The 14,613-nt window shown below is 34.2% G+C and overlaps 1 protein-coding gene across 11 annotated transcripts in view; it reads left to right on the plus strand.

The window, feature by feature from the left end:
* The window catches only part of CEP78 (centrosomal protein 78), a 42,665-nt gene that overhangs the window by 15,274 nt on the left and 12,778 nt on the right, over window positions 1-14,613 (plus strand). For 6 of the 11 annotated variants that reach the window (XM_063594371.1, XM_055091923.2, XM_063594372.1 and 3 more), the window contains 6 exons: window positions 532-670; window positions 1,859-1,904; window positions 3,927-4,055; window positions 11,848-11,925; window positions 13,091-13,257; window positions 14,313-14,484. In XM_063594371.1, the coding sequence (XP_063450441.1) occupies window positions 532-670; window positions 1,859-1,904; window positions 3,927-4,055; window positions 11,848-11,925; window positions 13,091-13,257; window positions 14,313-14,484 (731 nt within the window). The remainder of the gene's footprint in view (window positions 1-531; window positions 671-1,858; window positions 1,905-3,926; window positions 4,056-11,847; window positions 11,926-13,090; window positions 13,258-14,312; window positions 14,485-14,613) is intronic. The other 5 variants (XM_055091924.2, XM_055091925.2, XM_063594370.1 and 2 more) reach the window with 1 other exon arrangement.

The raw sequence follows: 14,613 nt of genomic DNA on the forward strand, positions 1-14,613 counted from the left end.
CCAGCTACCTTCAGTCTTACAACTTGGATAGTTTTTACATGATAAAATTAATCTCAAATTGAAATTTTTTTCCAATTCAGAAGGTTCTGTTTGGTAGGAGTCATGGGTGTATCTATGTTCTGTCCTTGAGATTCAGGAATGCCAAAAATATTCTGAGATTTAATAACTTAAAATTTCTGCATAATGCATAATGAAATGTATCATGTATAATCTTTCATTCTTTGGGTTACATGTTTTATTTACCTTTGCGTGCTCTGCATGTCTCATATATTCAACTTATATTTTAGTTAAAGTGATAACTTGTTACTCTAGACAACTTTTATTTTTTTATATTTAAGTATATTAAAAATATATTTATTCTTATATTTATTATTGGCCTGTGTAAAAAGGTATTTACAAATTGATCCTGATTTAATGGACTTGGTGTCATTGTCAGGTGCCCATTTGTATTCTTTTAAGAGTATGCACATGTGCCTATTCATCTGTAGACCTTTAGTGCATCTTGATTCTTTCTTTTTAACACTTCTCAAGTAGGATTGGCTACAAAGAAACCTGTAAGTAGTGGCAGAAAACACTCCCTTGGTAAAGAATATTATGCGCCCGCACCTCTACCACCTGGTGTGTCTGGTTTCTTGCCATGGCGTACTGCAGAACGTGCAAAAAGACACAGGTAGGGTATTTTTATTTCCTATCTTTTGGGATAAAAATGGGATTCAAAATTCTTTATTTTGGAGCTTCTATTATGTGAGAGTTCTCTGCTTATGTCTGTAGGGTAAAAATGACTCATGTGGCTTCTGCCTCATGAATCCTTTAAGGAAGAAAAACAAAAAATAATCCTAAGTAGGGTTTCAAGTTATTAAGTGTCCCAGCAAGCTGTATCCCTGTGGGAGTCCAGAGGAAACTGAAATTATCTCCAATTGTGCAGGTGAGAAAAGGTTTCGTTTAAAGTATGTGCAGTTAAACCAAGTCCTATAGGGCAGAAATAGGAATTTGGATATTTAAGACTGGGGAAAGGGCATTGTAAAGCATAGGAAATTGTTCAATGCAAAATGATAGGAAGTGTTGATTAGACTTAATCTAACTCAGCCAACTGGCCTAACTCATTTTAGTGAATCAAACCAGATATAACTAGTTTTAGCCAGTTACCTAGAGGATAGCTATTCATAGTAATTTTTGTCAGAAAAGTCTTTTAAAAATGTTGTACTATAATTTTATGCTTAATAAATGAATTAGATTACTATAAATTATTTTCAAATGACTGACTTTTAGTATTCAAGAAATTGGAGATTAACAATTGCTTAAGAAAACAAAGAGGATTGATTTTAAATAGGACTAGAAATAGGTGCTATGTAAAATATCTCTTCAATTGCTCAGATTAAATTGAATATGTATAATCTTTATTAGGCAACTGATGACTATACTTATTTCACAACTGGTAATGTGAATTATTATTGCATAAACTATAGTGCTGAGGCCCCAGTCTTTACACTTTCATTTAATAACTTCACAGTTTCATATCTTCTTGAGATACTTACTAATTTCAAGTCCCATCTTGGTCACAAGGAGTTGTGAATTAGAGAACAATTAATATCACCAGTTAAACAAGTTAGATTGGAAATCTGAACCATCCTAAACATAAGAACTACCTGCATCTTCAGAGTCTTATCCCAAAGCCGTTCTGCTAAATTGTTCAATTTTCTCCATAGCAGAGATTTCCAGGCCCTTATTTGGAGGTGATTTATCTCTATGCACAGTTATGTATGGATAGTATACATAATACTAGCAAGTGTTATTACCTAGTGTTAACTGGTGGTGTATTTACATCAAAATATAACTTAATTTATCGATATCTTTTTAGGGGTTTCCCATTAATCAAAACTCGTGATATATGTAATCAGTTGCAGGTACGTAGTTACCATGTTTATAATATGTAGGGGATTGGAATGGGAAGGGTGGAAGATCATTCTCTGTGCTCTTTAAACTGAATAGAGTCGTAAGAAACATTTCCCTCCCTGAAGTAAATTCATTTAAAATTTTCTGGGTTCTCCCAGTGCCACAGTATAGTCGTGTGGATATGTCACACAATGGAGGCCTTGTGGTTTCATCTGTGTAGACAGGAAGTCATTTCTCTGGGTCCACAAATCAGCTGTTGCCTCCAGCAAAACAAATCTGACCACCATTTCTCATCCGACACATGGAGCTATCATAGTCAAGAATGTCCTTAAGTTTAAAAGAAATGTTCTTGGGGGATACATATTTTATATATATTTATATATATATATATATTTATATATATTTATATATATATATATATTTATATATATATTTATATATATATTTATATATATATATTTATATATATATTTATATATATATTTATATATATATTTATATATATATTTATATATATTTATATATATATATTTATATATATATTTATATATATATTTATATATATATTTATATATATATTTATATATATATATTTATATATATATATTTATATATATATTTATATATATATATTTATATATATATATTTATATATATATTTATATATATATTTATATATATATTTATATATATTTATATATATATATTTATATATATATATTTATATATATATATTTATATATATATATTTATATATATATATATATTTATATATATATATTTATATATATATATTTATATATATATTTATATATATATATTTATATATATATATATGTATAAATTCCAGATTCTAAAGCTAAAACAAAGCAACCAGTCCTAAAGCCTCTGCTTTCTCAGAGCTTTTCTTTCTCCCTTGTCAGGATCAAACACATTCCCTGTCATTCTGCATCATGGTATTAGAGCAAGTGAATTCTGTCAGAGTATCAGATTTTCCTTTTCAGTTGTTTTTAGAGACCGTAATTTCTCTGTAAAAGATAGCACTACTGAGATGAAGGAGCACCTGTGTGTCCGTACTGCTCCTCGCATAGCGAAAAGTAGGGACGTGCATCTCATTCTACCGTCTAGGATTTTCAGGTACTGCAGGATTTATGCTTGTAGTTGATACTGCATTCTCGTGACTTCTCTTCTGTACAGTTATGTATCCCAGCACTTTTCTTTTTGATCTGTGGACTTTTTATGGGATTGTGACACAGTCAATTTTGAAATATTTGGAAACGTATTGGACAACATTCCAGTGGCATTGAAACCTGACAGGAGAATTGCGTTGTTATTACAGTAGTTTTGGCTTAAGAATGAGGAAAAGATGAGGTTTTTGATGTCTCAGTTATAGTTGTGTGCATGTATTTGGTTAATTTTTTTTTTAATTCTAGTTTTTATTTTATTTTGTAGAGACAGGGTCTTGCTATGTTGCCCAGGCTGGTCTCGAACTTCTGACCTTAAGCAGTCCTCCTGCCTTGGCCTCCCATAGTGCTGGTATTACAGGCCATTCTAGTGTTTATTATTCACAATTTAAATTATTCTTCCAATTCTTTGTGAGGCCTCCACGGATGAATTTTTTCTCCTAAAAATCATCCTGTCTTTAAGACTCTGTGTGTGATGGTAGAGAATAAATTTCTCATCTGCAGTTGATCTGAGAAAAAATGTTTATCCTGCCTCCTCGCTTGGTTTATGTGAAAAAAGTGTAATAAAATAATATGGGTTATTTTCAGAAAGATTTTATGTAAAAGAGAAAAAAAATAATATGGGCGATTCCAGTATTAATTATAAACCTTATATGAGAGAATTATTTCAGTGACATAGCAAGAATAAGTTAGTGTCTTTTTACTTTGTTATTGATTGTGTTAGACTAAGGAGTAGTGATAGACATTTATAGAGAATGACTTAACACTTCAGAAAGATTACTTTGATTAGATGTCCTTTAGTATTTGGTATTCGGTTTATATTATACAATCTTGTCCTCTTTTTTTAAGCAACCAGGTTTTCCTGTGACTGTGACAGTAGAGAGTCCTTCATCCTCTGAAATTGAAGAGGTTGATGATTCTTCAGAGAGTGTTCATGAAGTGCCTGAGAAAACTAGTATAAAACAAGAAGCATTACAGGTACAAAGCTATCACTTTAAAGATATGGAGAAGATCATTTCAAACTCTAGTTAGTTTTTGGTGAAAGCTTGATTATGCACTGGACAGCTTGCATGGGAATTCTGTTTTCGCCTTCCTTCTATCTCATATCCCTTGAATGGTTCTTTATCGTAGAACAAGGTAAAAGGGAGGACGTCTGCACTCTAAGAAATAAAAATTGAAACATATCATCAGTAATATATTTTCCTTTCCTTAGAATCATAGAATATTAATTAGATTTAGGGAAGGCCTTAATAACCATAGATAAACTCAAAGAAATTAAGCACTGAATGAATGTAACCAGCTGATTCAGGGCTCTTTGGGAGGCCTTATCTTTGTGTGTGTGCTGGAAGTCCACAATTAATTTTTAAAAATTAATACAATTTTCTTTTATATGAAACTTACAAATATAGAAGTAATTATCCCTTTTTTATATACTTACATGTAGCTTATAAACAACAGGAATGTATGTCTCACAGTTCTGGAGGCAGGAGAGTCTAAGATCAAGGCTCAGGCAGGTTTGGTGTCTGGCGAGGGCCTGCTTTCTGGTTCATAGATGGCTTTTCACCATGTCCTCACATGGTGGAACCACGGGCAGTTATTTTTATGTGACTATGGAAATCACTTTTTGATTTTCAAAAAATGAAGCCTGATTTTCATTTTTTAAATTAAAATTAGTGATATTTATATAGAGAAATTTTAAGATAATTACAAAAATGATAGAATATTAGAGGGAAAAATCTATAGATAATGTAGAATTGTCCCTATTATAAATGAGCACCTATTGTTTGTAGCACCTAAGTGGTTTATTACTAAGTTCCAGAGGAAAAACAAAATCCTAGAATGTCTGATTCATGTTCATTATTGTTTTAAATGTGTTGTATTTATTTTCTTCACCAGGGGATTAGGAAATTTTATTCTAAAAGTGATTATAGCCATTGGGGAGACCAAGAAGGTTAGGAAATATAACTTGGGAATTTCTGATTCAAGATGCAGTGAGAATTCTCTTAGCTCTTTTCTATTTTAAGAACTCCGTAAAATGATGTTATCAAAATTTCTAACATACGTAAGCCTAAAATAATCAAGATAATTGAAGAGATTTCAACATATTTTTGAAATAGAGATGACAGATGGAAATGAGTATGAAACCGATGCAGTAGAACAGAGGAAAACCATAGCCTAGAATATACACAGGGGAAGCCTACAGCTCAGAGGGAATCTAATCTAACTCCAGAAACAGCTCCATACACAGATATGCATATAGGAAAAAGGAAGGGAGCTAGAAATGTGACTAACATGGAGGAAGCTCCTTGACAGTTTGTATATGGAAGAGTTGACTCCTAGCCTTACCTTCACTCTCCTGAAATGAGATCATTTGACTTTGAAAAACAGTAAAGTAACTGGGGAGAACTAGGGTAGATAGTGTGGATTTTGCACCCTAGAAAAGGGTAGCTGAGGATATCCTGCCATACTGGCTACCCACTTCTTCATGCATAAGAGAAGCTAGTCATCAGCTCCCAGTGATCCTCTGCTCCCTTATTCTTAAGTAGAAAATAACCATGGTTCACTTGAGAGTTGAGTAAAACTCACAACATGACAGGGAAAATAAAAGATGAAAAATATGTCCTAATAGGACCAGAGCTGATTAAAAGAACAAAAATACTTTAAGAAAAAAACTCTACTTAACATCCTTAGGTTTGTTAAGCACAAGTACAAAAGAAAGATACAGTGCCTGTAAAAAAGAAATAGGGTGTTGTTTAAAAAGGAATAGCAGAAAGCAAGGGTGGTCTCTTGGAAATTATAATGGTTGAAATAAATTCAGTAGGAATTAAGGAAATTTCTCAGTAGATAGAACAGAAAGGCAGGAATGGAAAATACGACAGAAATCATATGCTAGTGAGGTTGCATCTAGGAGGTCTAACATGTTACTGTAAGAAATCTCAGAGGACAGAAAAAAATGGATGGAAGGAAATTACAAAAAAAAAATTTTTAAGAAAGTTTGCCTTAGATAGATACATGTAAGTAGACAGTCTTCACTGTAAAATTTCAAGATACTGAGGAAAGAAAGAAATCCCAAGAGAAAAATACCAGTCATTTAAAAACCATAAAAACCAGACTTTATTATACTTCTCATCAGCTACCATGGATCCTGGAATTAGAAAGATACCTCCAAAGTTTTAAAATAATTGACAACCTGGAGATTCCCATCCAGCCAAACTGTCAATCTAAGTTGGGGCTGAATAGGACGTTTTGGACCTCCTGCGCTATACTTTTTCTTGTTATTTGAAAACATAGTCCCGCAAAATGAGGGTATAAACCAAGAAGGAAGATAATAGGATATCAGGGATCAGTGGTTTCAGTGTGGAGAGCAGCGGGTCTGGATTTGAGAGGCTTCCATTGATTGTGTGACTGAGAGCTTAAAAAATCCTTGAAGCATATTACTATGTATTAGGCACTGTTAGAATGAGGGAGGGGGAAAGAGAGAGAAGAAAAGAGGGAAGGAGGGAATCAAACTCCAGAGGAGAAAGTTCTGTTGGCATGAACATAAAACAAACTATGGCAGATTTTTGAGCTACCACTGATGTACAAAAGGGAAAAAAATCCACTTGAGCTTGTCCGCCCTTTTCAGTGGCACAGCAGTCGGTGACCACCTATCTAATTTGTTGTACAAACCAGAACACTTTTTAATAGTGTAAGCAGGTGCTGTTAACACTAACATCAAGACAAGGGTTGTAAACTGGAACAGTCCAGGGCAACTTAAGATAGGTGGTCACTCTATACAAGGGCTGTGGCACTGAAACTGTATAGAAGGCGGTGTAACCTGTATATACACAAGAGTTACAATATAACTCTGCAGTAGGCAGTATTAGTTTAATCATAGTAATGGAAATACTGCCGTGGTCTGCAGCTTTGATTATCAATTTGCATGTGATAGCAATAATAACTAACTTGTATCAGATTTAGCGCGTATTGGACACTGTTCTAAGTGTTTTGCTTATATTAATTCATTTGATCCTCACAATAACCTATGGTAGGTGTTACTATTAGTCCTACTTTTCAGAAAAGAAGCTAAATTTAAGTAAGCCCAAGCTGTACTTAAATTTAGAGTTGGATCAGGGATTTGAGCTTAAGCTTTCTGCCTGTTCTCTTAAACACTGATCTATCTGTCTCTCAAAAAACAAACAGCTCTGCATATAGAACAGAATATAAATATTAACTTTAACAGTGTAAAAGCTAAGTTTGGAAGGTGGACACAGGTGGAAAGAAGGGACAAAAGTATATATGTCCCTATTTTACAAAGCAGGGCATTGAGAGAATTTAGAGTTGATAAACAATTTAAATTTTTAAGTAATGTATATCACTAGAAGTTGAAGAGATCATGACCAATGGAAAAACTAATGGTGATAACAACTTTATTGAGAGGAGTGGCTATAAGTAAGTAAATAAGTAAGAACGAACCAAACTCTTACTTAGTAAAGCAGGAAGTTAGTAAATAATGTCTAAAATCCGGTCATGTAGTTACCTAATATGTTATTTAGAACTAGAGAAGGATTAAAAAGAAGAATGGTTGACTTAAACCTCACACACAAAAAAATCCAAGTAGCCCATAAGTATGGAAAAGTGTTCAGCCATATAGGTAATCAGAGAAAAATGAGCTGAAATCAGTATGAGATGCAACTACATTCCTATCAGATTGGCAAAAAATAAAATTTTATAGTGGCAGGTATTGTAGATCTGGAGTGTAATAAGAATCTTCCACCCTGCTTACACCGGAAGTATAAGTGAGCACACCTACTTTGGAAAACGTTTAGCATTGTCTATCAATGGAAAGTATATAAATACCTTGGGACCCAACAAGTCATCCGAGGGTATATGCACCAGAAAAACAGGTGCAAAAGGGTCCACGTGCATTATTTGTAATAGTCCAACCTGAAAACAACCCGATGTCCATTAAGAATTAAAAATTAGATTGCATTTGTACACTGAGAAAACTATAAAAGTAATAAAATTGAATGAACAAGAGCTACAGGCAACAACAGATGAATTGTAAGAACAATGTTGAAAGAAAGACAGAAGATACAGAAGTCTGCATTCACTATGATTCCCTTTGCATAAAGTTAGAAGTAGGCAAAACTATAGATTGTTAGGGATGCATGCATATAAAGGAAATGATCATTAGGAAAATGAGGATGGTGTTTAATTCTGGGAGAGGGAGAGGGGCTTGTGATGAGTAGAAGATATGGGGGATTTCAGAGATGCTAGCTGGTTGTACTTGCAAACTTGGGTATATGGCTACATGAGTATTCCCTGATAGTGTGTTTTATGCACTTTTCAGTATGTATAGCATATTTTGTGATTTTAAAAAACCTGCTTAAAGAAATGGTTGCCTCTGGGAAGCTGGATGTGTGAGTGAGGAGGAGATTAACTTTCATTTTAAGCTCTTCTCTACTAATTCTATTCGTATGTTTATTCATTTTGCGTTGATCATATTTTGTACACCAGGCACTCTTCTCAGTTTTATATGTGTGTTAATTAATTTACTCCTTTCAAGAGCCCTATGATACATGAATTTATCTCCATTTTATAGATGAGGAAATTAAGACCTAGAGTTACTGAACTTGCCCAAGGTTATACAGCTGATGGGTAGGGCCAGAACTTTGCCTCAGAGGATCTGAATTTCCAAAAAATAACCTAAAAGAGAAATTTAAGTACTAATTAGTAAGCAAAGAAACGCACATTTAAGGAAGACAGTGCACATTTAAGGAAGACAGTAACCTTTTATCTATTAGACAAAAACACACATTCTGTCTTTAACACACACATAAATCTTATATTGGCAGGGATTTTCTTTATTCAGCAATTATTTATTGGTTGTCTGCTTTGTGGTACACATAAATGCTGGGGATAAACACTTAATAAAATATACTTCCTTCTCTTGAATGTCTTGCACTTTAAGTGGGAAGGTAAGCCAACAGAGTAGAGGTGATATATCCAAGTGATAGACTGTTTCATTGCCAGTAGCAGTATAAAATCTTAGAAATCTTTTGGAAAGCAATTTGGATGTAAGTATTGCAGAGCCTTAAAAATGTTTATTTGCTTTGACCTAAAATTCCTTTTTTATTTATTGCAAGAAAATTATTCTAAATATGGGAGAACAAAACCTTCATGCTTAAAAGTGGTTATTTTATCTTATAATGTTGAAAAGTTGGAAACAGTCTTGTTAGCCATAAAGGAATGATTACATGAACCAGTAAGCTGGCTCAGTGGAATATTTTATTTAGCCCACTAAAAAAGTCAAAGTTGGCCAGGCGCGATGGCTCACGCCTGTAATCCCAGCACTTTGGGAGGCCAAGGCAGGCGGATCATGAGTTCAGGAGATCGAGACCATCCTGGCTAACATGGTGAAACCCTGTCTCTACTAAAAATACAAAAAATTAGCTGTGCGTGGTGGCGGACACCTGTAGTAGAGAATGGTGTGAACCTGGGAGGTGGAGCTTGCAGTGAGCCGAGATCAGGCCACTGTACTCCAGCCTAGGCGACAGAGCGAGACTCCGTCTCAAAAAAAAAAAAAAAAAAGTCAGAGTTATGAGTTCTCTGATTCAGTGTTAAATGGAAGAATGTCTAACATAAAATTGGATATACAGTCTTCCCTCAGCATACTCGGGTTATTCCATGACCCCATCCTCCAGCATATACCCAAATCCATGCAGGCATGCTCAGGCCCCACAGTTGGCCTGTGGAACCAGGGTATATAAAAAGTCAGTCCTCCTTATGAACTTTTGCGTTGGAGAATACTTGTTTTTGTTTGTTTGTTTGTTTGTTTGTTTGTTTGTTTTGAGATGGAGTCTCGCTCTGTTGCCAGGCTGGAGTGCAGTGGTGCAATCTCAGCTCACTGCAACCTCTGCCTCCCGGGTTCAAGTGATTCTCCTGCCTCCGCCTCCCGAGTAGCTGGGATTACAGGTGCACACCACCACACCCAGCTAATTTTTATATTTTTAGTAGAGACGGGGTTTCACCATGTTGGCCTCAATTTCCTGACCTTGTGATCTGCCCGCCTCGGCCTCCCAAAGTGCTGGGATTACAGGCGTGAGCCACCGTGCTCAGCCAGAATACTGTATTTTTGATCTGCATTTGGTTGAAAAAAATCTGCATATAATGGGCCTGCATACTTCAAACCCTTGATATTCAAGGGTTGTTGTACAGGATAACATTTGATATTTCTGGGGTTGTGTTCCAGAAAAAATATAAACTTTTCCATGTGTAGAAGGGAGGAAGGGGAGCAGCTGTCAGGGAGGAAAATTACTACAACACTTTATCATTAGTCGTTTTAAGTAGTGGAATGTTAAGTGATTTTACTTTCTAATTGTTTCATTTCATATTTCCTTATTTTTTTTAAGGAGCGTGAATTACTCTTTAAAGGAGTAATGAGGAGGGAACTTTCATAAATATGTAACATTATGTTCTCACTTCCTCCACTAGAGGGAGAAACAATTTCATGTAATTGTGCTTTGATGTGATTTTTAGAACTAGTTAGGAATGAAGGATTTTATTCTTCTTTCTCCAATTGTGATAAGTTTTTTGCTTATTTCCATGTTTGGTTAGAAGTTCTTTGATAACAGTTCTAAATATTAAAACCATTATATAAATAATAAGTAGAGGAATTTTGCAATTTCTTTTTCCTTTTTCCCATAAAAACTTGGTTGGCTTTAACTGATAATGAAACATTAAAGAATTTGTAGTTATTAGGGCATTTACTGATTTTTCAAATGTGTTCTGAGTATAAAAATATATGCCCTTTGAGAAAATTTTTGAAAATCGTGAAACACATTGAGGGAAATAAAAACCACCTCTGCATGGTACACACACCTGGATATTTTGTAATTTGCCCTTTTATCTTAAAAAGATATCAAAATATTTTGTCACATCATTGAATGCTCTTCCACATCAGAGAATCTTACTTACTTAGCTTATGGACCATCTCCCAAGAAAAACGACCATTCATCAACTCTGGTTAAGACCCATATCATTGTTTTTAGTGGCTCCATAGAGCATTTCATCATAGGGATGTGCTATTTTTTTTTTTTAACCAATCACAATTTGGAGGCTTTTAGTTGTAAACAGTCCTGTGACATTATGTTGGTAGATAAATCTTTGTCCACATGTTTGGTGATTTCCTTAAGGTAAATTCCCAGACATAGAATTGATAGTATTTACTAAAGATTACTCCAGAAAGTGGCACCAATTTCCTTTTCTAATGTAAGTATATGGTAGAGTTCCTTCCCTCAACACTCTGGAGGGAATTGGAGAATCTCCATCATGTCTAATTCCTTTTGTATTTCAATCTTTACCAGAAAGAGCCCTGTCCCTTTTAATTGGTTACTTGACTTTTAATTTGCTGTTACATAATTCAGGTGTGTTAAGTGTGTTACTAGGGCTTCCTATTATAAGGGATCCACAAATAAGAATAGAATTTCTTTTTCATAGCCTTAATTTTTATTTGACTCAATAAATATATGTGTATGCCTTCTATGGTGAGCTGTCATAAATTTATTTTGGAAAGAGTGGAAATAAATCTGTAATGTGCGAATCTGATGTTTTTGGTAATTAATTTCCCTAGCATGGTATGATATTATACAAGCAGTAGGCTATAATCCTGATATCTGAGTTCACTTCTGGCTCTGTCCCTAAACACTTGATGAGCTCAACAGCTGGAAGAGTTTTGGGGATCATATTGGGAATTAATTATAATATTTACTTTATTACTTAATACTAGGAAAAACTGGAGGAGTGCCTAAAGCAGTTAAAGGAAGAAAGAGTGATAAGGCTTAAGGTTGATAAACGAGTCAGTGAGGTAAATAAAAGTTTTCTTACCTTTTGAGAGTTTTTTGTTTTGGTTTTGGTTTAACTTTAAGTCATACATACACACACTTTATAAACTTTAAAGTGAGAAAATATAGTGTATTGCAAATGGTCACAGTATGTTAATGTTTGTATTTACTTATATTTGGTGACCGTGTGATCTGTATTCCAAAAAGCATGTTTTTTAAAAATGTAAAAATTGTAGTTTGTTTTCTTTTCCTCTGTTTTTATATGACTGGAGCTTATTTTCTGTTCATGATGCATCAATTCAAGAATGCATTTATTAGGCTTATACTGTATATACAATTGCGTAAAAGATGGGGATGAGACTGTCTGCTGAAGGTGAATTAGGAAAATGAATAAATAAGGTAAAAGATAATGGAAAACCGGTAAGAATGCAATGAAAGATAAAAATCTATACCATGAGGACTAAATTAGGTGAATGTGCATAAGAGCAGGGCATAAGCTAGAAAGTTCTACATAACTATAATTTATTATTACAAAGCAAGTTTAAGGAGGAATTTTTGAAAGTATATGCATTGGTTTGAAAGACAGTTAATCATTCAGTAAAGGTTGAGCACCTGATTGTATAAGGCAAAAGGTGCATTGTGAACACAATGGCCTTTCTGAGAAATACTAGAGTTAGACTTATGTGTAGTATTAGATAAATAGATTTGGTGTACAGGAGAGTACATATTTTCAAGAAGCAAAGGGGGAGTATTGGTAATTGTACAGTTAGTAAATTGGGTATGATTTAGGACTTTTAAATGTATATATTAAGTATTTTACTGGCAAAAATTAGTCCTTAACAGCCAAATTGTAAAATGCTTACTCTTTATTTCATTGTCTAATTTAAGGGAAACCTTAAACAGCTAATTTTTAAATGTAGAATGATCCAGGTATGTATTTAACCTGTTAGAAATGTCATCTTTTTGAAAGATAATTAATGAAATACTATTTATATTATTTATGTAGGAGGTTTTGTCAGTTATCTCCAGGTTTTGATTGTTATTTAATATGGTCTGTCTTTACTGGTGGAGAGTTAGATTAACTGCAAATTAATTACATTTTTAAAATGTTTTATTTTAGTTTCATAAAAACTATTTTGGTGATAATGAGAGAAAATCATGTCACACATTTTCAATCTTCTTTTATAGCTGGAACATGAAAATGCCCAGTTAAGAAATATAAATTTCTCTTTGTCTGAAGCCCTTCATGCACAGTCATTGACAAATATGATCCTGGATGATGAAGGTGTTTTGGGCAGCATTGAGAATTCTTTTCAGAAGTTTCATGCTTTCTTGGATCTCCTTAAAGATGCTGGGTTAGTTACTTTCTCCCTATGACATTTGTCCCTCCATGACTTTAATGGTGTTTTGCTGAGGAACTTGAGCAATTTTTATAGCTTTCTGAAGTCATATTTACTGTGTAATTATAAGTAATACACTTGATTTTTTAAATGTGGAATTAATTTTAAAAGAAATGCAAAATGACAAACCTGCCTTGGTTGAGGGCCCAATATGAAAGAGTAAATTTATCTGGCTTGGTGGTTTGCACCTGTAATCCCAGCTACTTGGGAGGCTGAGGCAGGAGGATCACTTGAGCCCAGAAATTCAAGGTTAGCCTGAGCAACATAGCAAGAGCCCATCTCTTAAAAAAAAAAAAAAAAAAAAGAGTAACTTGTAGATAGAGTAATTGGTAGCTGTAATTCTTGTTAAAGACCAAATTGAAGGTAGTTTTAATTGAAAGTATTCAGGAATGTATAGGAATTTTTCTTTTATTCACTTTGCTTGTTAAATAAGTTTGAATTAAAATTAACTTTGAGATATTAAAATTGTTATTGATCTGCAGGGTAGATACAGATATAGATATAGATCAGTGGTCCTCAACCAAGAATGATTTTGCTGAAAGAATATACTGAAAGAAAGAGTTGGAGATAGATAATTGATAGAGTTATGTTTTGTAGGTGAACGGTTTGGTGAGGAAAGGAACAAACATATTCCTGAGGACTGGAGGAAAGGTGGTATAGATGTGTGGGGATGAAGGTGAGAGGCAGTAGGTGTGTGGTAGAAATTGCAGCTTCTACTGAGACAGTATGTAAAATACGGAATAAGTAAGGAAATGAAGTCAAGAGGTATCTAATACATTGTTGGGGGAAGAGACAGTGCTTAAAGGATTGGATGATATGATATGGTTTGTCTCAGAGAATAAATGTGGGAAGGTCTGAGAAATTGGGAGGGATGGGGGTGTAGTCTGGAGTAGGATAATGGGTTTTAAGATTTTAGAAGTATTTAATGATTGTAGGTTTGGGGAAATGTAAGCTGTTCTTATGTGCTTCTAGTAATCCTTGCCTTTTCCTCCGTTTCTTCTCTTGACCAGGCTTGGGCAGCTTGCCACAATGGCTGGGATAGATCAGTCAGATTTTCAATTACTAGGTCATCCCCAGATGACTTCTACTGTTAGTAATCCACCTAAAGAAGAAAAGAAGGCACTTGAAGATGAAAAACCAGAACCAAAGCAGAATGCCCTAGGGCAAATGCAAAATATCCAGGTAAGTGAATAGAACAGAACTTAGTGATTCTACAAGTGATTAGCAAAAAAGGGAATTACTAAGTCAGAGAGAAAAGAATAATGATCTGTTCACATGCTCAGGGACCAGAAGCATCTTTGGGGTCCTTTC

Source organism: Pan paniscus, chromosome 11 (assembly GCF_029289425.2).
Source record: "Pan paniscus chromosome 11, NHGRI_mPanPan1-v2.0_pri, whole genome shotgun sequence".
Taxonomy (NCBI): Eukaryota; Metazoa; Chordata; class Mammalia; order Primates; family Hominidae; genus Pan; species Pan paniscus.